General features: G+C 41.7%; 1 protein-coding gene across 1 annotated transcript in view; it reads left to right on the top strand.

Annotated features, from left to right (window-relative positions):
- Positions 1 to 12,075: 12,075 nt before the first annotated feature.
- MAT1A (methionine adenosyltransferase 1A) overlaps positions 12,076 to 25,874 on the top strand; it is a 28,005-nt gene continuing 14,206 nt past the window's right edge. Inside the window, exons 1-2 of the mRNA XM_066598729.1 lie at positions 12,076 to 12,207; positions 22,421 to 22,498. Coding sequence (XP_066454826.1) covers positions 12,114 to 12,207; positions 22,421 to 22,498 — 172 coding nt within the window. The 5' untranslated portion in view covers positions 12,076 to 12,113. The remainder of the gene's footprint in view (positions 12,208 to 22,420; positions 22,499 to 25,874) is intronic.

Below are 25,874 nucleotides of genomic sequence, written 5' to 3'. Positions count from 1 at the left end.
TTTACCAGATGTGAAGAAATTCCAGACAAGAGACATACGCATCAGGAACTGCAGATATCAAGATTAATGTGGGAAGTGGTACCTGAGAATGTTTACCATGTACAATGCAGAATGGAAAGCATGGGCGTAACTATAGAGGATGCAGGGGATGCGGTTGCATCAGGGCCCAGAAGCCTTTGGGGGGCCCATAAGGCCTAGCTTCTCCATATAGTAACCCTAGTAGTATGAATAAAGCTTTATAGTTGGGGGCCCTGTTACAGCTTTTGCATTGGGGCCCAGAAACTTCAAGTTACGACTCTGATGGAAAGAGTTTAGTGGATTCATTAACATAATTATTCCAACAGATGAGAGGCTGTATTACATGTGCATTCCTCACAAGCAGGAACAGAATTCTTGATACCTTTAATTAAAGTAGGTCACCAGTATCAACATACTTTCCCTTAGGAAATTTCTGTAGAAGAATTGCCCTGGCTCCAATAGATGATATGCTTGGGTGGAAAAGCAAATCAAAGGAGAAAATCAAAATATCATCCAGATAGATGACCTCAAAAGAGTATAAAAGATCCTGAAAAGATGTCATTAACAAAGTCTTGAAAAACTGAAGGTGCATTACACAAAATAATTGTACAATCTTCCTTTTTGCATATATTTCCCAAAGGGACATGAATGGCCTTATACGTCTCCTCACTCACCTTCTAGGTGCTTTCCTTAAGGAGTGAAGATACCTTTCCCAACCCACGTCATGGACCTTTCACTATCCAAGCCGGAATGCTACTGCACACTGACGAGGGGGAAAATCCCCAAAACAGCTATATGTGTATGGTTTCTGGCTTGATTTTTAATTTCCAATCATTGATGTGAAGACCTGTATAAAGGGTCTGACATTGATTTAAAAGAATGCTGCCATCCAATAGGTGGTGCTGCAAAGGTATTGTTCCATCTTTCTTAATTGCATATATTGCCCAGAGGAGCATGAAAGGCTTTATAAGTCTCCTACCTCACCTTCTAGGTCCTCTCCTTAATGATTGATGATAAGTCTCCAGACAAACTGAAGGGCATGACAAAGTATTCATAGTGGCTAGCACAGGTATTAAATGTTGTTTTCCATTCATGCCCTTCACGAATTCAGATCAGGATATAGGTTGTGCGCAAGTACAGCTTTGTGAAGATCTTTGCTCCTTGTAGTTGTCAAATTGTGCTCCTAAGACCAATAGTTCTATGGGTTTCCAGTAGCACATTGCTGTAGGTGTGGTTGATTTGGCTGGCTGATGGTGTGGAGTTCCCCAGCCAGCCAATCACCACTGGTCTTGTGCCCATAAATACCAACCTCTCTTATCATTTACCAATTTTCCTCTCAGAACCCAGTGCTTGGATTCATGCCTTTTCTGATATGGTGTAAGCTGCATGCATGAGATTCTGAGTGGGGTTTTACTTCCATCTGTGAGGTGAGCAGACTTCAGGTATGAACAATGACTTGTTCCGTGTATGTTTGGAGGTTTGAACTATGAGTTGTTTTGTGTTGTGTTCCCTTTATGTTGCAGTCACTTGGGTTGTGTTCTGTGTATGTCTCTAAGTGCTGACTATCCTAGGTGTAAACTGTCCTGTTTCAGTATGTATGCTCATCTGGTGGACCTGCCTGTTACCATCTAGGGCGAGCCAGGGCCCTAGGTTTAAGCGTGGGGCCGTCCCTATTGGGACAATCGCCCCACTTGTAGGCTGAACTCACTCTTTGTGGTTTTAGTTGTCTTCTTATTGTAGGGACTCACAAGACAATGAAGACCCTTCACGTGGCCTTGTGAGCTTACGTATTCTGGCCAAAATAGAAACCAATATCTCGTACAAATTATCAATTCCATCTGTGTATTTGTACATTGGTACCGTATTTTTCGCTTTATAAGACGCACTTTTTTCCCCTCCAAAGCGGGGGGAAAAAGTTGCTGCGTCTTATAGAGCGAATGTGCCAAAAATTCCTTGCGATCGCCATTTTAAGCGCGATTGCGAAATTAATGCGCGACTGCGATTTAGTGAGCGCAATCGCGCGTTAAACTCGCGGTCGCACGAACAAATGTGCGATCAGTCAGAAGTTCTCTTCTCCCCACTGCTGCCCATATGTACCGCTGATTGGTGGTGAGCTGCTGCTGCTCCCCGTCTCCATTAAACGGCTTCTTCCCTTCCTCCTGCAATCGCCGCTGTGACATGGAGGGATGTTTTTCCTGGCCCCTGCTGCTGCTTCTGCCCAGTCGCCCGGCACTAACCCTGCGCTGTCCTGGGCGAGTTTGAAATATTTTGTACCTATTTTCCCACTCTAAAACGGGGGTGCCTCCTATAGTCCGGTGCGTCTTATAGAACGCAAAATACGGTAAGTATTTTGGCCGCCTGGTGTTATGTCCCTGTTCTCCCTGTTGTTGTTTGCGCATTCGGTTTGTTTTGGTATGTCCATTCATGTGAGTCTATTTCCTTATTTGGGTTGTGTCCGTGTAGGTCGTTGTTCCAATGGTCTGCACAGATGTAATAGTCATCTGCTGAAAAGTACACAGATCAGTAGTAGGAGAGATTTATTCTTGAAAGTGATTGTATTTAGGCCATGATAATTAATACAAGGGTGCAGGAATGAGAGGTAAGCTGTGGCCACGGCTGCAAACTGTAACAACAGTACAAAGGTTTTTTCAAAAAAAAGTATACTATGTTTTTTTCATTGGGAGTCAATGGCCAGCCTCTCTGACATATAGTTGTATACATTTGGACCATACATTTGGCATAACTTGCACCACAAAGTATGAACAGATCCTAGGGGCAGTTTTAAATGGTCCTGATTTGGTGGGCAGATGAGAAATGATTATATCCTGATGGTCAGTTTAAACTTTGTTGGGGATATTTGCGATTCAGCCTGTTTTATCTGCACGTGCAGGTTTTTCAGGTACAACATGGGAAATATCTGAGAATTGTAAGCTAAGAAAATTTTTAACAGTCTTTCACAAATAATTATGTTAATTTCAAGATATTAAAAAGATATTTGGCTGCTTGTTTATAATATTGCACAATTACATGACAGGAGTTGGAAACTGTCACTATGTTTTTGCCCCTTCTCAGAGAGCACCACAAGTTATTGATCACACTGAGGTGTCTGCTGGGGATCTGTGCAGGAGTTTTGGAGAAACTTGCCTTCAATCAGTAGCAGCACATGCAGAGAGGCCTGCCTTTTAGTAAACCCACGTTAAAACGGCATCTTCTGAACTTACATATAGTTTTGTTACAATGTGGTAATAATCTGGCTGTAACAGACACTCTGCTGGATGGGTTATTATTACATTTTATTTAACAATAATAGATAACTAATGTAACAAAGAGTAACACTGATATTATGTTCTTTGACTTGCAATTTATGATAACTGTAATCACTGGGTTCAACATAGCAGATCAGTCTAGACCAGTGTTTCCTAAATTCCAGTCCTCACAGACCCCAACAGGTCATGTTTTCAGGATATCCTATAGAGAGATCAGCTGTGGCAATGTCTGAGGCGAAGACAATAAGGCCCAATGTCCATGGGCGGATCTGATTTGCAGAATCTGCATGGGTCACCCACACAGAAGATCCACAAATCAAGCCACCCATAGGGATACATGAGCATTCGCAACTGAACTAAAGCATGCGGATCTGATGAGCAGACCTTCTGATTCGAAAAACAAAATCACAGCATGTTCCATTACACTACGGATCCCGCATGGATGGCTTTCACTCAAGTCAATGGAAGCCGTCCGATCCGTGGCCCATCTGCAATTGTGGGTGAGCTGCGGATTCAGCGGGAAAGCAGGAGTTTAGAATTAAAAAACTCCACTGCGCATGTGCGGCAGCTGGCGCTTTTGCACACATTTGCAGTGAATAAAAGAGAAGACGTGCGGAAGACCCAGACGGGTAAGTAAAAGTACTGCAGTGTCTTCAACCACGGGCAGGGTCGTATTCTGCTGCGGGCTCCTGCACACGGAAACCGATCCGCCCGTGCACATGGGGCCTAATTACATCACCTGTGCAGTACAAAAGAAATCCTGAAAACCTGACTTGTTGGGGGTCCATGAGGACTGGAGTTTGGAAAACACTGCTCTAGACTGAGGTTAAGTACATCCACCACTCGGAAAAGGTGCACCAAGTATCGGCTATATCTGTAGCTGAAAAATGGACATGCTTCCACCAGTCATAGGAGATGTGACCCGCTACAGTGTGGAATCATCAGGTTTAAGAGCTGCATCCTCAGTCCATGGTTGCACTGTGGCACCTGAAGTTCTATTAGCCTTAAGGGCTCATTCCCACGAGCATAATTTCACCGCATATTACGCACGTGAAATCGAATGAAGTAAATAAAAAGAACATTGATCTTCATTGATCCATTCCCATTAGTGTATATTGCGTGCAGTACGTGCATGAAAACAGGAGAGGTGCAAAAGTACTTGTAACAGTCGTACTAAGCCAAAGTAATTGAACAGTAGGGCATGGAAGTTGAGAAAGACCTCAAGGTTTCTTAATGTTTCTGAGTCTTGCATAGAATCAGTTGCTGTCCCAACAGAATGTACCCTATAAGCAAAATGTGTCGCTTGTATTATTGAAGGACATCTCCTAACGTCCTTGCGATGTTTACCTTACTCATAAAAGTCATATCAAACAGGAGAGGTGCAAAAATAGCAGTAACAGTCGTACAACACCAACATAATTAAGCAGTACAATGCATATGTTTGCATAGTAGTTGAGAAAGATGTCTAGGTCTCTTAATGATCTTGAGTGTAGAGCCGCAGAGGTTGATGAAGTAGTAGCGGGTGTGCGGCTCTCAGATCAAAAGCTGATTTTCTTTGTTCATGAAAACATCCCTACTGACCAGGGAGTCACACATTCACCTGTTGTTTCACTGTCTCCCCATCTCTTGCTCAATTAATTTTTGCTGCCAAAGTTTCGTCAGAGTGCAGGTTTGTTTAAGTGGTGGACTTTACAACATTACATTCTGGATTCTTTTCTGTTTTTGTTTCTTATGTTTGAACCAAGGACAGAACAAATCTGTGTACCAATTAAGTGTCCATATTACTCCATCTTCAAATTAAATTTTTTATAATCTCCCACGGAAGATAGGGAACTTCTACAGGGATGACCAGGTATCCTATGTTTGTTAAGCACATTAGTTGGCTCTTAAAAATAGGTTTAATACAATACATCACACATATTTAAGACATTAATATGCTTTCTTTTTGGTCGATGTTCTATTAGCCTCTCTGCAAATATTTCATTTGACCAAACTCTTACCATATTACCCCAGAATCAATGACATTTCACATCCTTATCACATCCCCTTCCCAGCTCTCTCAATGCCAAAAATTCAGAAAGTCACCAGCTGTAATAGTTCCACCTCTGCACACAACACCACATAAACGAAACATCACATATTTCTTTCACTGCAGTCAACTCCCCTTGAATGACCCATCATAGAGGGAGAGTCCTGGAGTCTAAGCAGCAGGCAAGGGTAGGAGGGAACTTTGTATCCAGGTAGGGGCTGTTGAGATGTGGATGAATTTGCCATTATAGTCTTGATTTTGGCGATAAATACACATTTACTTTGAGTAAAACAAAAACAATAGACATGCAAAGTAACCACTTAGTCTCCACTGATACGCCTTTTTTACAGTGGTCACTAAAGGTACGTTCACGTGTAGCGGAAATGCTGCAGAGAATAGAACCCATTGATTTCATCAAATTGATTTTTTCATATTTTCTAACTTTGAAACAATAAACTGGTTTCAAGACTTATGTGTTGTTATTATTATACAAAAGTAGATAAACCTTTAGAAAAGCAATATAATTTTGGTATTATTGCAATCATAACAGCCCACAGGATAAAGTCATAATGTCATCTGTACTGAATAAACCGATCCTCATAGGACATGGTTTGCAGACCGCTCACCATTTTGATAACTCTTCTCTAAACTTGCCCCAGTTTGTCAGTCTTTTTTAAATGGGGTGCTCAGAACTGCACATTGTATTCCAGATGAGGTCTGACCAAGGAAAAGTAGAGAAGAATAATTACTTTATGTGATCTAGACTTTACGATTTTCTTAATACATCCCAGAATTGTGTTTGTCTTTTTTTGCTGCTGCATCACACTGTTGACTCATGTTCATTCTGTGATCTATTACTGCTTTCCTCAATTCCTTCCATTCTGTATGTGTTTTTTTTAAGTTTTCTTGCCCAAATGTCAGTCAGGTTACTTGAGATACCTTTACACAGTAAGACTGTTGTATACATAGCGTTCAAGTGTATAGAGGCAGAGTGGGCTGGATGTTGTTCTGGCCCACCCACCTCCATTCACTTTAACTAAGCACTGGCTCATATATTGAGTGACTCCTGTTTACAGCGAGCGAGAAGCCGCTCAGCAGTTGTTCTAGCACTAGCTACAACTGAGCGACTTTTCGCTCAGTGCCCTGTTGCGGGTTGTGTGTGCACAGCCCAGCAGTCACCCAAAATCATTAATTTGAGGTAATTTTCTTGCAACATATGGCTTGTGTAAAGGTAACTTTAGTAATGTAAAATCCTGGACTTTTTTGACTATTTTTAATTGTTAGTTTTTGAAGTTTACAAATAAAGAAGATAGAACAATACCTCTGTAGTGCCACCTATTGGATGACAGCATTTCTGCAAATCAATGTCAGAATCTTTATTCAGGTCTATTTTGAGGTGTTTGCCCCTCATCAATTTGCAGTAGGATTCTGGCTTGCCTACTGAAAGGTCTATGATGTGGGTCGAAAAAGGTATCATCACTCCTTAAGGAGAGTGCTCTCCTTAAGAAGTGATGATGCCCCTCTTGACTCTTTGATGCTGCTATTGAGAGAAGTTCCATTTGTAATTTCTGTAGAAGAAAAAATCCTCCACAAAATCCATACCACTTGGTGCATTTTTTGCTGCAGATCCGCATAACATTTCACCACTTCAATTCAATTGAATTGGCAAAATATGCTACAGATCTGTGGCAACATCCCCAGAAAAGAGCCTAGATTTGCTGTGGAAGATCTACAGCAAATTCATTGCTTGTGAACTTACCTATACAATACGTTATTTGTAAATTAAGAAGCGTTCACCCGTGTTCTATAACACGCTGTATGATTCCACTTGGGGATTCTATCACACGTGCAAATGTAGCCATTCACTTGCTTTGGCTTCCGATTGACAAGGTTTCTATTTGTTTTAATTTTATTTGGAGTACAGAATAGTGTAGTTGACTACGTTATCCTTTACTCCAAATAAAATGGAAACAAGCTGAAACTTTGTAAAACAAACACAAAAGGGGTGTCCGCTTAACAATGGCTCTGTTTATTTCAATCAGGGTATTTCATCACTGTGCTTTTTGCACCTATAACAGAACCCTAAATAAATTCGCACAGCATGTTAAAAACACTTTGTAAATGCTCCCTTAGTTGTACTGTCTGCAGATACTCACTTACCCTTTTCTTCTCCATCTGATTCAGACCACCAAAATAATTTCTCTTGGCCACAACTATTCTCTGTTGCTATACAAATAACTTTAGCTACCTGCATTTTTCATACTTTTACTCAATTTCCTCATCCACAGTGCTCCAGATACAGTAAGAATACAGTTTTCCAGCAGCACAACTAGTATATCCTATCAAAATTGGGAAGCTCCTGGAGTGCCCGCTCACCATCCGAACCCTGACTCCAAAAAGGGTTCTAAACAAATGCAAGATAAATCCAACAATTACGCAAGCAGCACACGGGACTCTCGTTCCTCTTAAAACTTCACATCCTGAGATGCATATTTATTACGTCCAATTAAAAGGCAACGTTTCGGCCCATGGCAGGCCTTTTTCAAGCTCCTGCGATGGGCTGAAACGTTGCCTTTTAATTGGACGCAATAAATATGCATCTCAGGATGTGAAGTTTTAAAAGGAACAAGAGTCCCGTGTGCTGCTTGCGTAATTGTTGGATTTATCTTGCTCCAGATACAGTGGTGGACAGAGAGTGTCAAGTGTACCTGTGCAGAGAATGTGCTTTGGTCTCTCACCGTCAAAAATAATTTGATATACATAGTTATGTAGGCATAAAAGAAGGCTTCTAAGTGTGTGTTGACTTAGGAATAGTGTTACCCCAGACCAGACCACTAAATTATATTGCATAGTGGGTGTTAATATTATCACCATTCATATTACCTCCATACTGCTACTGAACAAAACCAATCATACCAAGACTAATATTAGCAATAATGATACTATATAAGCGCTAAATAATATTGACACACCATGCCCATGTATTACCATCACATAATGATTAATACTACCATAGTGTTACTGAATAACACCACCACAAAGACACTATATGAGGGCCAAATTATACTCCCCCAGACCGTGACCACATAATATCATGATACTGTTACCCAAAATAACCACTATACAAAGACCAATATTACCCACATACAGTGACCATGTACCAGTAGATACCAGCTCACACAGGCACTCCACAGACTGTGCAAGTGATTACAGGATGGTTATCTCCAGTGGTCACAGGTGACGTCCCCTCTGTCAGGAGTCTTTCACTTTTTCCTTTAGTTATCTATCTGGCCCACACCAACATGACAACTTCTCCCAGTCACATTTTGTCTCTACAGAATTTAACAGATTGACATTTTTGACTCCTCAATTTTCTAGCAACCTGTCTTTGTTTCCCAGTCCTGTACACAATCTCCCTATCTATAGTGCCCCAGATAGTAATAATACCAACCATGGTGCCCTACACAGTAAAAGTGCCCCCTTTTTGTTCACCTGGTAGGCTTTACACAATAACTGCTGATTTCAGTGTCCACACAGTAAAACTGTCCCCACTCAGTAATAATACCTTCTTATATTTCTGCACTCAGTTATATTAACCTGTTCAGTAATAATGCCACCTTATATGCTTCGTTCATAATAATGCCCATTTATATACTTGTTTATAATGCTTCCATATATTTCCACATAAATGATAATGCTTCCTTATTTCTCCCTCTATGCATTAAATAAAAAAAAACAGCTCATACATCCCGGCCACTGAAGTCTGTACTGCACCGCTTCCAATTGACTTACTGGTAGCAAGCACAATCACATGACAAGCACATGTGATCGCTGCTCAATCCTCAGCCTCAGTGGTGAACCATTGTGGCACAGACTGAAGCAGCCAGGATATGAGTATGAGATTTTTTTTCTGTAAAAAAATATAAAGAAGCTTCACAAGGAAATAAAAGTAAAAAGCAAGACCAGTAAAAATACTTAAAATCAAAATGAATCTGTGTTGCTCTAATAAATATTAAAGGAATACACCAACAGTGCTGGTCGCTAATACATCAACCCAGGTAAATGACCAGAATAAACATTACACATCATACAAAAGACTATATCTCACCAAAACGTGTCAGTCAAGCTATTCACCTATCCAAATAATAATAGAAATTAAACCAAAAAATGATGAAAATAGTGGAACATTCAGTCAATAACATCCAACAAAACGGTGAAAAACAAAAACGTGATTACCAGGCACAATGCAGGCAAGTATACTGTCAGGGCTCAAGCCCAGGAGCTCCTATGCCCCCAACCATGGTAGCCACTAGGCTGCCAAAACTATACTATAATGTATGCATTGGCCGTGACTGCATCATAGAAACAGCTTTTTGTTAAAAAAAAACAAAACTCAGACTGGGCCCTCCTCACCACTTGGGCCCATGTGCAGCTGAACTGGCTTAACAGGTGGTATGCCCTCCCCCACCCTGTCCAGATAATAAATAGGCCCCAAACTATATAATTACCCCTATATTCCATGCACAGTAATAATGCCTCCTTATTCCTCCACTTTGTAATAATGCCCCATTTTATGCCCCATCAGTAAAAATGTTGCAAAATTTGCTTCCCCTGCCACTCTGGTTGTTCTTCACTTCCGAATAGCATGGTCATGTGCTGAGACACATGATCACTTCTGCTAATCCCAGGCCTCAGATACTGAGGTGAAGAATTGCCTTCAGCGGTCACATGCCATCTAGCATGTGTTCACGCTATCCGGAAGTAAAGAAGAGCAGTGAAGGAAGCGACTAAGGGGGGTATATGCTTTTAAATTTTATATCCTTCCTCCACTTAGAGATTGCGTTCTTAGGGAAAGCTTGATAGTCTGAGCCCACTTGAGATGCAGATTCCAGCTACTATGGTGCTAGTTACACCCATGACTCCGGGTAATAATTACCTTTATTTATATAGTGCATACATATTACAACACTCGATACTGGGCTCTATCCTCATTGGGGCTGTGAAATTATTATGTGTAACACTTGTTATTTAAAAGGTTAAAGGAGATGTCCCGAGGCAGCAAGTGGGGTTATACACTTCTGTATGGCCATAATAATGCACTTTGTAATATACATTGTGCATTAATTATGAGCCATACAGAAGTTATAAAAAGTTTTTTACTTACCTGCTCCGTTGCTAGCGTCCTGGTCTCCATGGTGCCGACTAATTTTTGGCCTCCGATGGCCAAATTAGCCGCGCTTGCGCAGTCCGGGTCTTCTGCTGTTCTCTATGGGGCTCCGTGTAGCTCCGTGTAGCTCCGCCCCGTCACGTGCCGATTCCAGCCAATCAGGAGGCTGGAATCGGCAGTGGACCGCACAGAAGAGCTGCGGTCCACGAAGATAGAGGATCCCGGCGGCCATCTTCAGCGGTAAGTATTGAAGTCACCGGACCGCCGGGATTCAGGTAAGCGCTGTGCGGGTGGTTTTTTTAACCCCTGCATCGGGGTTGTCTCGCGCCGAACGGGGGGGGGGTTTAAAAAAAAAAAAACCCGTTTCGGCGCGGGACATCTCCTTTAATATAGCTAAGTCCGAAGAGAAGCAGCATTTCCTGGAGAATATTTAGTCATTATATCTGTATTGTTTCACTCTTATCAGTGTAAGGTAATATAAGCAACGTTATTTATTCATTTGTCAGTGTTAGACTTTGCAATCATTTGTTACATTTAGGGAGTTGGTCCATCGTGATTGGACGTTATACTTCTCTTTGTTCTGTTTTGCGCTATTAATGAATTTAACACTTGGCTGGGCCTCTCAGAAAGAGCACAGTGGTGACTTCACACAGTTGATATCCTTTGTTCTTTCTCTCATGATAATCGTTAATTAATTTGGACACACAAGAGAACTCAGATCCCAGTAGCTTTATTGCCGATTCTAGATTTAAAGGGGCTCACAACCTATATATTTTTGGAGTATGGGAAGAAACCCTTGTAAACATGGGGAGCCCATACAAACACTATGTAGATGCTGTCGTTGCTGGGATTTTAACCGAAGACCCTATTGCTGCAAAGCAACAGTGCTAACCTCTGAACCACCATGCTGAATTATACTGTTCTTAAGCTTTACTCATGTCATGTTAAGGGTGAAATCTGTCAAGTTATGCAGACACCTGTTTAAAAGAAGAAGAGTGTGTAAAACACCACAAACCTCCTAAGGACATCTGTGACCAAAATGAAATACAGTGTATCTTTGCAAGTATGAGGACTAAATGTACTCGTATGTAGTTTTTTGCAGTCAGGCAATAGATTCCCTTTTAGATAAGAAGAACATATTTTGCAATATATTACCCAGATGTCTTTATTATTTACCTCAGAATCATTGTGCTAGGAAAAAATACTGTTCCCCCTACAATAAATGAATTTCCCAGAAGTTGTGTATATTGACAGATAATTAGTGCATTTGCTAGAATATATTTTTGATCTCTGCTAAAACTGATATTGAGTTAATATACAAACAAGTAAGGACACGTTGTGATTTCCTTGCAGCCAAATGTTTGTTCCAGTTTTCTCACATGGTCATTGAAAAACTTTGACTTCCCATATATAGAAGTTGCCTGACTGACAGCTAAACTGAACTGTGACACCGGGATAGGCGGGTTCATTCTTAAACACACACAGTCAAGTTACTGAGCTACTAGCAGTAACAAGATCTTGCAGTCTTGCTGAGTTAAAAAAAAAAGCCCATCAGCTGTGAGGTCTACAGAAGTACTCCGTGAACTGATTGTTTTCAAAATCCTCTTCAGACGTCTTAAATTAAAGCCAGACCATGAATGGACCAGTAGATGGTTTAGGTGACCACCCCGTGGAAGATGTTGGAGTTTTTATGTTCACTTCAGAGTCTGTGGGAGAAGGACATCCTGGTAAGTACATTATATGATGTGCAGGGCTGCAAGGGACAATAGATCAGCTGATTATATATATGTAGAAGTGAGAGAGCACAGAATTCAAAATGACTAAAAGAACATAAATACATAAAAACGTTACAAAATCCAAAACTTTGTTGTATTACATCATAGATAATATTATCTTTGTACGTTCAGTTAATTATGGTCAACATGAAATAATGATTTATGTTCCGTCTCAGTTTGAGTAGGTCTGGTATGATTGACTATTGAATCTTCTAGCAACTGTTTATATGAGATCACACATATGGATTACTGTACGTACACTACACATGTGGTCATAAATATCTTCTAGAACCATAACATATGCATTTTCAGAGCTGTAATTAACTATGGCACTTCAGGCACTGGCTCACCGCCCAATTATGTCTTCTTCAAACTGCCATGAACAGCATGTGGGATTCCTAGGAGCCAGTCACTCATGACCCTGATACATTCAAAGAGTGCAGAGACAGGGACTATTCAGATGCTTTATTACACAGTCATCTAGAAGTTCAAAGTATTGAACTAAGATTTGGAGTGGGTAAGCAAATTCTTATTGTCAATGTTTAGTAGTAGTACTTACAAGGCCAGCACACGAGGCGAGATTTAGTAAAACTGTCTTTGCTGCCCATAGCAGCCAATCATTGTGCAGCTTTTTTTTCATAGTCTGCTCTTGGAAGTTAAAAACTATGCCGTGATTGGTTGTTATTGGAAGCGAAGACAGTTTCTTAAATCTGCCCACAGTGCTTTAAACTAATATTACTCCTGGATATATTATATTATATATATATATACATACCGTTGACGATTCTATGGAAAAAAATGGCATCTATAGGTCTTCTAATTACTGGTGTTGGGGTGATTGTAATGATATGTAGTAGTGTTGAGGAACATTCTATCTCGATTGGTTATTTTTTATTGTCATTTCTACACATTTAGCGAACATTAACTTGACATTCAATGTGTTATGATAACTTAAGTACAATGTACTACAATGATGTAAATTGTCATGTTAATGACTGCTACATCTGTAGTTAGTAGTTGAATGGTGACATATTGAGAACCACCTTTATCCCACAACTTAGTGCACTGAAAGAGGTTTTCGTTGATAGATTAATATTGTAAAGTTGTGACAAGGCTAAAGGCAATAATTCTACATTGTCTTCTCGGATGTCCTAGCCTACAAATGATATATACTGTTGTTTTTGGAAGGCTGTGTACTTTGTACCTATTTAGCTGTTTAGTTGCTTTCTTCTTTAAGCCTGTGCATTGGCGTAGCGCAAGTAGTGGGATTCTATCAAACAGAAGCCCATACTTGGATGGCATTTACAGATCTCTCATGACAATTCCATCAGTGTATGTGTTACAGTACCTGACAATCTTTTTTATCGTACTGGGGATTTATGGTGAGCTTTTACTAATGTGAGAACAGGCATCAGGGAGAGAAAGTAATGTGAGCTACAGTTGAAGAAGGCGGTGACTTTGTGGACTACCTCAGACCTACAACAGATGATATGGTTAAGCTGAAATCACTTTTCTTAAATTTGAATTTTTATATGATGTACAGGATTCCAAGATCAAGAAATTGACCTGAAAATCACTATAATGTAATTCCATATCAAACAATAACATGTTCATATAAATGGGGAGCAGATCTCCCAACTTTTGAAGATTGGAAGATACCATAGCGCCAGCACCCCACTCCTTTTGTAATGTTTTATGTTTCCCCCTTTATATAAAAGACATTTTAATGAAATTACGTTGGTAGCGGATTGCGGCACAATTGAACAGAGCTCATGAGAGCTGTGACTCCTGTCAAGTTCTGCTCACTGCTCCTCCCCTCTATGGGGAAAGCCTGCAAATCCGCGGAGAGGAGGCGGGCAGGGCGGTCTCGAGCACCCCTGCCATGGTCTACAGTGTGTAGGTTGAAGGTACAGGATTCAATAAAGTTATTGTAACAGCCATTATTATGAGGCAGATGACATTTTTTGTGGATAATAAAGCTCAAAAGGAGAGGGTCATGTATGAGGAATCCAATGAGAGGAGCCTGAGGTCCTGAATTTCTCTCTGATAATAGACAATCCAGGACAATGATAATTCTACAGTTAAGTGTCTCGAAGGAGGAGAATAGCTAGAAGAAGAAAACCCATTTGTTTTCATTCATCAGGACTCTTGGGTTGTGGCCCACTGTGCAGTTGACATTAAGCCTTTATGAAGATTTCGCCAAGCGTCTGTTCCTTTCCCATACTCATTGCTGATATTACTGTATTAAATGCCCATTTATAACTCAGATTCTAAAAAGATTCTTGAAAAAAATACAGTAGTGCTATAAAGTGACTTACCTGATTTAAATAATACTCTTACAATTTATTGTCATGAACAGGGGTGGGCAGCGGTGGATTGGGAAATCAAAGTGGCCCTGGAAAAAAAGTTGGCCTCTTGTTGTAAGTGGGCCCAAACTAGCAGCAAGTGGGGCGAATACAAGCAAGCAAGAGTCAGCAAATCGCCAGCTGCTGTTATGAAGGTTATAAGAGTAGTCTTTACAGCATGTTAGAACTGGAGGTCATGGTGCTGCCTATTTCTAACCCATTAAGCCACCATTACATGAATGAACATCATAGGCTAACTTGTCTTCAGCTGTTAAGACAGACATTTATGTCATGTGTCCTTCACCACCTTTCTTTCCTGTGCTGACTGACAGACAAGCTCTTCAGTGATGGCAAGGATCAGAAAGACCCTGATCCCTGTCATTTAACTTCCTAGATGCCATGGTATGTAGGTGATTGAGCAGAGGGAGGGAGCTCCATATGTCCCCATCAGCATTCCACAAATGCAATTGCAGGATGCCGATGGGGAACCTTGGCAGCCAAAATCTAGGAAAGACCCCCAGGCATGCCACAGCTGTATGAGTAATGGGCCGAGCCTTTAGCACAACCTAATAGATTGCTTTGCAGTTTTAGACGGACATGGAAAAAATTCTTTGCTATACTGATTATAGGGTCTAAATAAAAAATGGAGTAAATGTTAATAAAGTTTAGTACAGTTAAAAAAATGAAGAAAAGTTAAGAATACAGACGATATCACTATAATCATCATGGCCTGTATAATTACTTCTATATTGTCACTGAACAAAACCCATTATACCAAGACCAACATTATCAGTAATGTTTGCAGTGACAGGATTTGTACACTTTTTCCTCACATGGCCCAGACTGACATGATGATTTCTCCTGGTCACAACTTGTCTTGGAAAAATTAGACACAGACATCTTTGACTCCTCATTTTTCCAGAGATCTAGCTTCATTTTCTTAACATCTATATAATCTCCCCATTCATAGGGCTCCAGATAGTAGTAATACCACCAGAGGTGACCACACAGTAATAGTGTTTCCCTTTTTGTACTCCCTGTAGGCCCCACATAGTAAGTGCCACTGTTCGTACACCACACACAGTAAAATTGCCTCCACTCAAAAACAATGCTCCTCTTATGCCCCCGCTCAGTAATAATACTCTATATTTTCCCCCACTCACTTATAATGCTCCATATAGGTCCCAACCCAGTAATAATTCTCATCTTATGCCTTCACTCAGTAATAATGCCCCATGCAGGCCTTTATTCAGTAATAATGCCTCATATAGGCCCCACTTCAAGAATTTTAAAGAGTAACTGCACTTTGGTCAAACTTTTGACATGTTAGAGACACATGTCAAAAGTTTTAATCAGTGGAGGTCCTGCTGCTGAAACCCCTGCTGATCGCTAGAACAAGGGGACTACAATGATCACCCAAGCCCCTTAAGCTGTCTTCACTGCTTTTTGGCTCCTCCTGGGAGATGAAAATGGCCTCATAAAGGGTTTTTAGTCAGAAATCTTTTAATTTCCCATTCCAAAAAATCTATAATGCAAAATGATGGTAAAGAAAACAAAGCACATTAGGCCACAGTCCTGGAACATGTGAACACATGCAAAGAACAATAAAGTAACTACTGGAAGAACTACTGACCTTGCAGTCTCAGGAGGACCTGGGTTGGCACAACATGCCTGCTGTAGGCTCATTTGCATTCAGCTGGCTGCCATGAGGCTTGCTAGCAGCATGCTGACAGCTCCCCTGATTAACTGCCTGTTCCTTTATTGTTTCTTCCTCACACAGAACTGCTGGGGTGCACACCTCCTGCATTCTCCTCCTCAGTCTTCTTCTCCTCTTTGGTTCCTCTTGTGTCTTGATGCAGAGAGCACTATTACTTGAGAAGGCATATAAGGTAGCACTATTACTTGAGGAAGCATATAGATAGCACTATTACATGGGAAGGCACAGAAAATAGCACTATTACATAGGGAGGCACATAAGATAGCACTATTACACGGGGAGGCACAGAAGGTAGCACTATTACTTGAGGAGGCATATAGGTAGCACTATTACATGGGGAGGTACATAAGGTAGCACTATTACATGGGGAGGCACAAAAGGTAGCACTATTACTTAAAGAGGCATATAGATAGCACTATTACATGGGAATGGCACAGAAGGTAGCACTATTACATGGGGAGGCACATAAGGTAGCACTATTACCTGGGGAGGCACATAAGGTAGCACTATTACCTGGGGAGGCACATAAGGTAGCACTATTACATGGGGAGGCACATAAGATAGCACTATTACATGGGGAGGCACAGAAGGTAGCACTATTACTTGGGGAGGCACAGAAGGTAGCAATATTACATGGGGAGGCACAGAAGGTAGTACTATTATATGGGGAGGCAGAGAAGGTAGCATTATTTCATGGGGAGGCACAGAAGGTAGCACTATTACATGGGGAGGCACAGAAGATAGCACTATTACTTGGGGAGGCACAGAAGGTAGCACTATTACATGGGGAGGCACAGAAGGTAGCACTATTACATGTGGAGGCACAGAAGGTAGCACTGTTACTTGGAGCACACAGAGGGAGAACTCTTATTTAGAAAAGCAGTTGTGTTGTGGTTCTTGGTGTACAGCCAAGAACTGCATAACAAAAAAAAAACCTAAGGTTTTACTGCAAATTGCCACAGTTCTGCAGCTAGCATAAGTGATCCTCATTAAAATTTGTGGCGACTTGCAATTAAATTGCATGTGTTTTTTTTCTGCACAGTTCATGGCTAACTGCTATGTCCACATATACTCTTAGTGCAGCAGCAGGTCCAGGCTGGCAGATTCCCGGTAAGCGACGCTGCCCAATGAATTGGTGGGCCAACAGCCAGGCCGCTGATCATGCAAGGAGGTAATCCTCTTACTGGTCATTGCACCTAAAGCTCACTTGGCATTTGCCTGACAGTCCGTATGCTAGCACTGTTAGGACGTTTTGTGTGGATGAGCTGCATTGCCTCTGTGACCCCAGTATGTTGTCTCTACCTCCCATGTTACTTGCTCTTGCTGCAGTTCCTCCAGTTCACCAGTTTACTTCCCAAGTGTACTCCTGGCCGCAGGTCTGGACCTACAGGATATTGTGTGCGGCGGCCATGGCAAACACAATATCCTCAGCAGGGGCAGGCTGGCAGGGATGTGTCCCTCACAATGGTCCCACAAAAGATGTTTAGAGCCACCTGGAGGGAATATGTGAGATACTGTAGCACCAGAAACGTCCACAGGAGCCAGGTCTGCCCAGAAGAGGCCATGCAGGCATCTCTAGGTGGTAGCAGGAACAGGTAAGTATTTCTTGCTTGTGTATGTGTGTGGGGGGACGACTCTTATTTTCAGGGGGCACAGTGTGTATTATGATTACTTGCTGGGGACACGGTGCTTACAGTAACTAACTTTGGGGATCAAGGTGCGTATAATAATTTCTGGGGACACAGTACATATTATATCTTTTTTCTGGGGGTGTGGTGTAGTATAATTTATTTCTGGGGTGCTTGAGGGAAACACATAACTGTAGATTCAGAAATAGGGAAGCCATGTTTTCCTTGCGTTTTTTAATTCCCCAAATCCCTCTAAATCCCTATAGACACATGTTTGAAGCATCTGTTTCGCTAAGGGCATATTCAGATGACAGAATCCAACAAAGATTTTTTTTTGTGGATTTTGCCTCTAAAAATCACAGCAGAAATCCACGGCAATGCTGCAGATTTCTGCTGGGACTATGCAGATATAAAGCCACAGATCTGCATACGCTTTAGCCCTTTTCAATAGGCAAAACAGAATTGCTGATGCAGCAACGGTGTGAAATTTACATCAAGAATTTACATGTCACTTATTTTTTTTCCACAAGCGGATTTGAGAGCTGCATAGACTACAGTGCAGATTCTCATTGCATGGAAAGTGGAATTTGCCATGGAACTCGCACAGATTCTGCTGCAAAAATTCACTGTATGAACACCCTAACTATGCTGAGACCTAGTGATAAATCTGCCTGTAATGGAAACACAGTATAACTATGCAGTGATCTCACAGAAAAGTTTTCAGCTTATGGAGGCGTAGCAAAAACCACATTTTTTAAATGATAGAGAAAATATGCTTTGTGAACCCAACTGTAGGCCTCTGTGGAAACAAAGGTAGAGAACATATCTATCATTTCTTTAATTTCTAACCTGCTCCATCTGGAATACCAATTGGATTAAGCAACATTTCTCCTTTTCTATAAATCATACATTATTTTCCCGATTTTCAAACACTATTTTAATTTTTTAACCTATGACCCGTGAATCTCAACTCTACCGTGTTGTGCTTTCAAGGAGCCTTACTGTAACGTCAATGCGGCACACTAAAGCGCCACACCTCAGCATGGACGCAAGATGGTGTCCTAATAAAACTGCAATACTCTCACATCATTTGCAAGGACCAATTGAACCTCTCCAGGTAAAGATGGAAGGGCGCCTGCCCCTTGCTAATCAGGGAAAGTAGGGAACTCCTGCCAAAAAGCGGGGTGATTGTCCTGATAAGGTCGGCCCCACTGACTTCATCTGGGACCTGGCTATCCTTGATTAGGAACCCGGAGAGAAGCACTAAACATAGGACACGACACTATTCACACACACTGAACACAGAACACAGAACACGGCTGTACATACTACATGTCTGGCCACCTGCACAGACAAACAAAACAAGTCGCTGTTCACACCAACACACCAGGTCATGCATACCACACAGAACAGGACTGCACATAGAGCACATGTCTGGCCACACACACAGACATACAAGAGAAGTCGGTGTTCACAACAACACACAAGGTCATGCATACCGAATAGAACAGGAACCCCACCCAGAACTCACATGCATACAGATAGTAAACCATAACTAGTCCAAGTGTCCTCACACCAAGGGAATAGAGAGTCAGCCACCGTGCTGAGATACAGGGAACAGTGTCAGGCATTACCCATCTGACACACTCATAAAACATCTGACGTCTGGAGGCCACACCTGTCAAAGGGAAGGGAAGAGGGGGTCTGCATATGATGCAGACGGGAACTACAGATGTCCACATCATCCTTAGGGAAAGTGAGAGAGACACAACAGACTAGACATGCACAACACAGCTCAGAGTGGGATTAGCACAGAGTGCATTAACAGAGGAAAATGAGTAAGATGACCATCATCTCTACCAAGAGATGCTGGTATTTATGTGCAGCAGACCAGAGGGGATTGGATGGAGAAACACCACACCCAGCTAGTTCAATTAACCCTCACCTGTGAAGCTGTGCTCATGGAAACCTTTAGAACCAACCTAACACTCACAAGTACCTAATCAAAATGTAAAATAACTGCACAGATAAACCAGGAGCATCATTTTGCAGAGGACCTAGAGTGAGACTGGCCATGTGCTGCGAAGCATGAGGATTAGGACACATAATTAACAGTAATTAGGCACTCAAACAGACACCTTTTGCTGCACCTCCTCGTGACCCATTCTTCTACCTCTGGAACTGTAAGTGAAATGGGTCTCCCAGGTGGGGTGGGCACTGCACCAACCTGGGTTTGCTGGGTGCTGATGCAAGCCCTGCTCTAAAAGGCTTATGATTTAGGGTCCTTTCACATGGAGAGATTTGCTCCAGTAGACAATCGTCAATCAATGATTGGCACTCACCTACCCTATCTTCAGATGGGTCCAATGAGACATCATTCTCATACCCTAGAGAATCATCACTCTTGGCAACACATTGCAGCCAGCACCTGGGCTCATCCAATCAATGCCTATGCTGAGTCCAGGTACCAACCTCAATCAGCCTTTCTTCCCTTGGCGTGTTTTGTACAGGAGAAATACCACAGTGTAATTCCACATTACATGGGCCAATAATTGGGCAAATGAGGATTCTTATGAATGTTTGGGCCCTATTCTCAGCCCATGTAAAAAGGCTGATTGTATTGAGTGTAAGGCTACATTAGTAAATGCTATGTGGGTATTAGTGACTTGTAGGAACTCTGTGCTCTGGAGAGGTATATTGTTGCTGGCAGTACATCCCACTGCTGTACACAGAGGTCTCCTATGTAAGCTTTTTATCAAAAAACTATCTGAATTCTGGATCAAAAAGCAAATACAGACTGAAAGATTTAGCAACTGGAGTGAAGGCCATACAGCTTGTGAAATGCACAGAATTAAGCATTTTTTTCCCCTCTTTTTTGTTACGTACTAAAAGAAAGTGGCTCCATGTTTACTTTTTAAAGGGATTGACTGGTTACCAGACAACATTTAAGCAATAGCTTGAACTGTCTTAAAATATGAAACAGAGTTGTACTTACCCGTTCTCTGCTGCGGGGATCCAGAGATGTTGCCTGTCATACACCGGTCATTAGGTCATTGTCGTGAAAGATGACATCAGTGGAAGTCAGGTGACAGCTGCAACCAATCAGAAACTGCAGCATCACTGCTCATTCTTCTGGCATCAGCTGTTATTTCCTGGGCATCATGATGCCATTAGTTCAGAACAGAGACGTTGCAGTCTCTGATTGGCTGCAGTAGTCAGGTGACTTCCGCTGATGTCATCTTCCACAATAATCACCAGGAGTACGATGGGGCAAAATTGCTTATCTATGCAGCAAAAGATGAGTAAGTATAGTTCTGTTTCTTATTTTAAGACAGTTCAAGCTACTGCTGAAATGTTATCTGGTATCCAGACAATCCCTTTAAATGCTATAGACACAACCTTGTATATAGAGTCGTGCAAATAATATAAAATGAGACAACTAAAAGTGTAAAATACTGTAGATTATATTGTGCAACATTGCGCATCCCATCCTGAAAAATACCTCTTTTAATGAAAAGTAGCAGAAATGCATTCTTTTTCCATTCCAGACAGCCTTTCAGACATTGAGTGTTGGCAAATATCAATATAAAGTCGATTTGCATCAGCTTTTCCATACAAAATTGTTAAATTGTAAATTGCATCTAAATTTTACTGGATACGTTTTTGGAAAGCAAGAAACAAGGGATCCTGAATGAATGAATAAATGAATGAATGAATGAATGAATGAATGGTTGGAACATTTGAAAATGAATAGATTCCAGTATTAGTCTGAATGCCTTAGAAATGACTAGGATCATTCCAAGATGGATAAACTATTGGTCATACAGCATCAACAACAGTTATAATGTGAATGCAATCTTGTGTATCAGATCACAGTAAAGTTGCCCTCACTTGACTCCCACATGTTTCCGTGTAGCCTGTAATACCCCGGGTCACTGTTTTAGCATGTAGTGTGACCTATGTGATGAGTAGTTGGCACTGGAGGTTTTGTAAAAAGAGATGGGTTTAAAAATAGATCTAGTCCATGTATTTCATAGAAGCTTTCTACGTGTTAAGCATTGGCGGAGGTTCCTGGTACTCGAGGGAAAGAAGACACCTGAATCAACTTTTGCCTTACTAATCAATCATGTTACTACAAGAGATAAGTATGTATTTGTTAGAGGAAGATTAACGCACAATGATAGTGTCCACTTCTGTTTTACAGCATGCATGTCTCTAGTGTAATGTCTGCTGGTTGTTTTATTTCAATTGTTTTGGGGTAATTCAGTTCACATTCTGTACCAATGGGACTCCAGACGCGCCGAGAATGGTGGAAGCTGTTGCCTCAAAAATTTTGGTTGAAACGTTGGCCAAATATGTAGAAAAAAAAATGTGATCAGTGGGGTCTAGCCCACAAAGACTAAAATAGGGGTTCTGTTGGAAATTGCATTATTTAAACTCTCAGTATAATATCATTTTCTTTTCTTATTTTCCAGACAAGATCTGTGATCAGATAAGTGATGCTGTCCTAGATGCCCATTTAAAACAGGATCCTGAGGCCAAGGTTGCATGTGGTAAGGCGCATTGATTAAAAGTAAAATCTTTACTGTATGACACCATGTTCGTTCTAGAAGAGAAAGGGTTACCAGCAGCACCCACTTTAACCCAGTGTAGGTAGGACTGGAAAATGCAACAGCCACATGAGCTGGAACCTGAACCGTTGTTCCCAGAAAAAGTACATGCACAATAAAGGAAGCTTGTGGCTGCATGCATAGGTGCAAGAATCTTCAAATCTTTGTTCCTCCATAATAGATAAATGCCACATTTCGACCCTTAATTAGGTCTTTATCAAGCTTACCATGTTCGTTCTAAACACTTCACAGTAATTGGTTGTTTGGATCCTTTAGTACACACTTATTTTTGTATATGCAGCAGATGAAATTAATTCAACAAATATTCTTTATCTATACAGTAACTCTCAACAATTTGAGAATTCAAGCAGAAGAGCTCTTCTGGAGCTGTTTGGATTATGTACAACTCTTTATGATAGAGGACAGACCATTTGGTCGAATTTCTACCCGAATTCCCTACAGTATAACAAAGATTTAGTAAAGCTGCTTTTACTTGGAATGATTACCTTTCAACAAATCACTTATATTTGTGTTTAAAATGACAGGCTGAGTGAACGAGCAAACTATGACATCATTTGCTTATGTGAACCAGCTTTTAACCAATTTCAGCCCAACTCCACCTTATTGGGTTGTCTTATAAAGATAACAGCCATCCATATGCCCTCTTTGGGTACACGGATATAATAGAGGGGGATCTCCTGTTCAGGACCTATTCCGGCAGCTAGAATGAGTGGACTGGTGCCTTCCTTGAATGGCGACCATGGAACGTGTAAAAGTACCCTAAGTTACTGGAAACATTACTTAGATCTAATGAGGTATTCTGCCAGGATATGACTGTGAAATTGGTGCAGCTTTGTCTACTGCACTTTCATCCTAAATAATCTATATTTGATTGGGATCTGATGAATGTGTAGACCATTGGGGAGCACCAAACTAATTTTATTTAATGACAGAGAGGTGTACTGTTAGAAACAAACATTAGCAATTAAAGGGGTTGTCCCGCGATAGCAAGTGGGGTTATGCACTTCTGTATGGCCATATTAATGCACTTTGTAATATACATCGTGCATTAAATATGAGCCATACAGAAGTTATTCACTTACCTGCTCCGTTGCTGGCGTCCCCGTCGCCATGGTGCCGTCTAATTTCAGCGTCTAATCGCCCGATTAGACGCGCTTGCGCAGATGGGTCTTTTCCCTTCGGCTCGGCAGCAGCGGCGTTCTGGCTCCGCCCCCTTGTACGCATCATCACGTAGCTCCGCCCATGACGTGTGCCGATTCCAGCCTCCTGATTGGCTGGAATCGGCACATGTGACGGGGCGGAGCTATGCGATGACGCGTACAAGGGGGCGGAGCCAGAACGCCGCTGCTGCCGAGCCGAAGGGAAAAGACCCATCTGCGCAAGCGCGTCTAATCGGGCGATTAGACGCTGAAATTAGACGGCACCATGGCGACGGGGACGCCAGCAACGGAGCAGGTAAGTGAATAACTTCTGTATGGCTCATATTTAATGCACGATGTATATTACAAAGTGCATTAATATGGCCATACAGAAGTGCTTAACCCCACTTGCTTTCGTGAGACAACCCCTTTAAGTAGTGTAGTCATAAAGAGATAGACATGGTCAGCAATAATACTTAGACTGCAGCATTCAGAATATGTTCACTTGGCATTGATTGGTACTGTAAGCCATGACTAACATCAGCATCTATAACTATTGAGAAGAGGCAGGGAGGATTCACGTGGATTATGCCAAAGTACAGTATGACCGTGCCTACAGTGATGTAGCATAAACTGGGGCACCATAGTTCAGACTTCACCTATTCTGTTTTTGTGAGCCATCAGCTCTGTATTGTGGGACTAGTTTCCAATTCCCCATATCACATGCTTATTTTAGATGCAGTCCTGTAGCCTACTTCTCAGCTTGTACTAGTCTAATCATTCTTCTCGAAGCTTTCTCGGTAACAAGGTGCTTTTGTCCAGAATTGGAGGTAACTGGATATTTTAGGATAGGATAATTTTCATTTGATGAAGTATTTATTTACATTCTTTCATTGGTTTCTTTGCAGACTTGAACACATATGAATTTTTTTATGTCAGTGTTGAATATTTGAGTATATCTATGAAATAACAATTTGCAAAACATTATATTGTATTTACTATGAATTTCCCAAATCAAACTCTTCTCATTATTTCATATTTCTGGAATCTTGTGTTTCTCCAGTTAGCCAAACAAAAGCTTCATCAGGGGTGCAGCTATGGCAGGTACATGACCTGGGGGCAGAGGGGGATGATTTTTGTCCTGGTTAAAGAAAAGTCTACAGTAGATATGCCTTGATGATACTGTATTGACTTTTCTATGCTCACATTTATTAAAGGAGCTAGTAATTATTAGGAAATTACAGTACCAGTGTTTCTGGAGCCGCAATGCGCCACACAGCTGTGCTACAAAGTACAGCTATTATGATCCCCACACATCACACACACAGCTCTTCTACATCCATCCTGACCCCACACATCACACACAGCTCCACTACATCCATCTTGTTTCCCACACAAGACAAACACTTCTGGGCCCCTCCCACAGCAGTGACATCACCACAGGTTCTTCAGCTCAGTGGATCTTTGTGGTGGTGGTAGGTCGGTATCTTCTGTCAGGACCACTGAGCTGTGTCTGAGATAATAATGGCTTAGTTGTATTCTCATTTTGTTATTTTGTCCTGTCCTTCCAAGAGCCCTAACTGTGTTGTTCTTCAATCGATCAGGCTCTGTGTTTTTTTATATCCTATAGGACCTGCGATGACGTCACCAGGGTGGCGGAGCATGAGAAAAACCCACATACATACTCACTGACAAGTGGTCGTTAGTAGTTTGATTACCCCTGTTAGGTCATGCAAAACATAATTTTTTCAGTTGGAACTGTATTAAAAAATGTTCCCGTGCCTATATACCGTATATACCGGCGTATAAGGCGACGGGGCGTATAAGACGACCCCCCAACTTTCACCTTATACGCCGGGAATACAGCGGAGCAAAAAAAAAAAATCATTACTCACCTCCCCTGGCGTTCTGCAGCGCTGCTGCAGGATGTCGCTCCCTCCTGGTCCCCGGCAGAGCATTGCTTTCTGGACGCAGGGCTTGAAATCCCCGCCTCCAGAAAACACACGTGCCTTCAGCCAATCACAGCCATTCATTGCATGGCTGTGATTGGCTGACGGCGTGTGTTAGCTAATCACAGTATTAGCTTTCTGGAGGCAGGGATTTCAAGCCCTGCGTCCAGAAAGCAATGCTCTGCCGGCGACCAGGAGGGAGCAACAGCC

The sequence above is a fragment of the Eleutherodactylus coqui genome, chromosome 4 (genome assembly GCF_035609145.1).
Source record: "Eleutherodactylus coqui strain aEleCoq1 chromosome 4, aEleCoq1.hap1, whole genome shotgun sequence".
NCBI lineage: Eukaryota > Metazoa > Chordata > Amphibia > Anura > Eleutherodactylidae > Eleutherodactylus > Eleutherodactylus coqui.
This window is presented reverse-complemented; position numbering and strand designations above follow the sequence as displayed.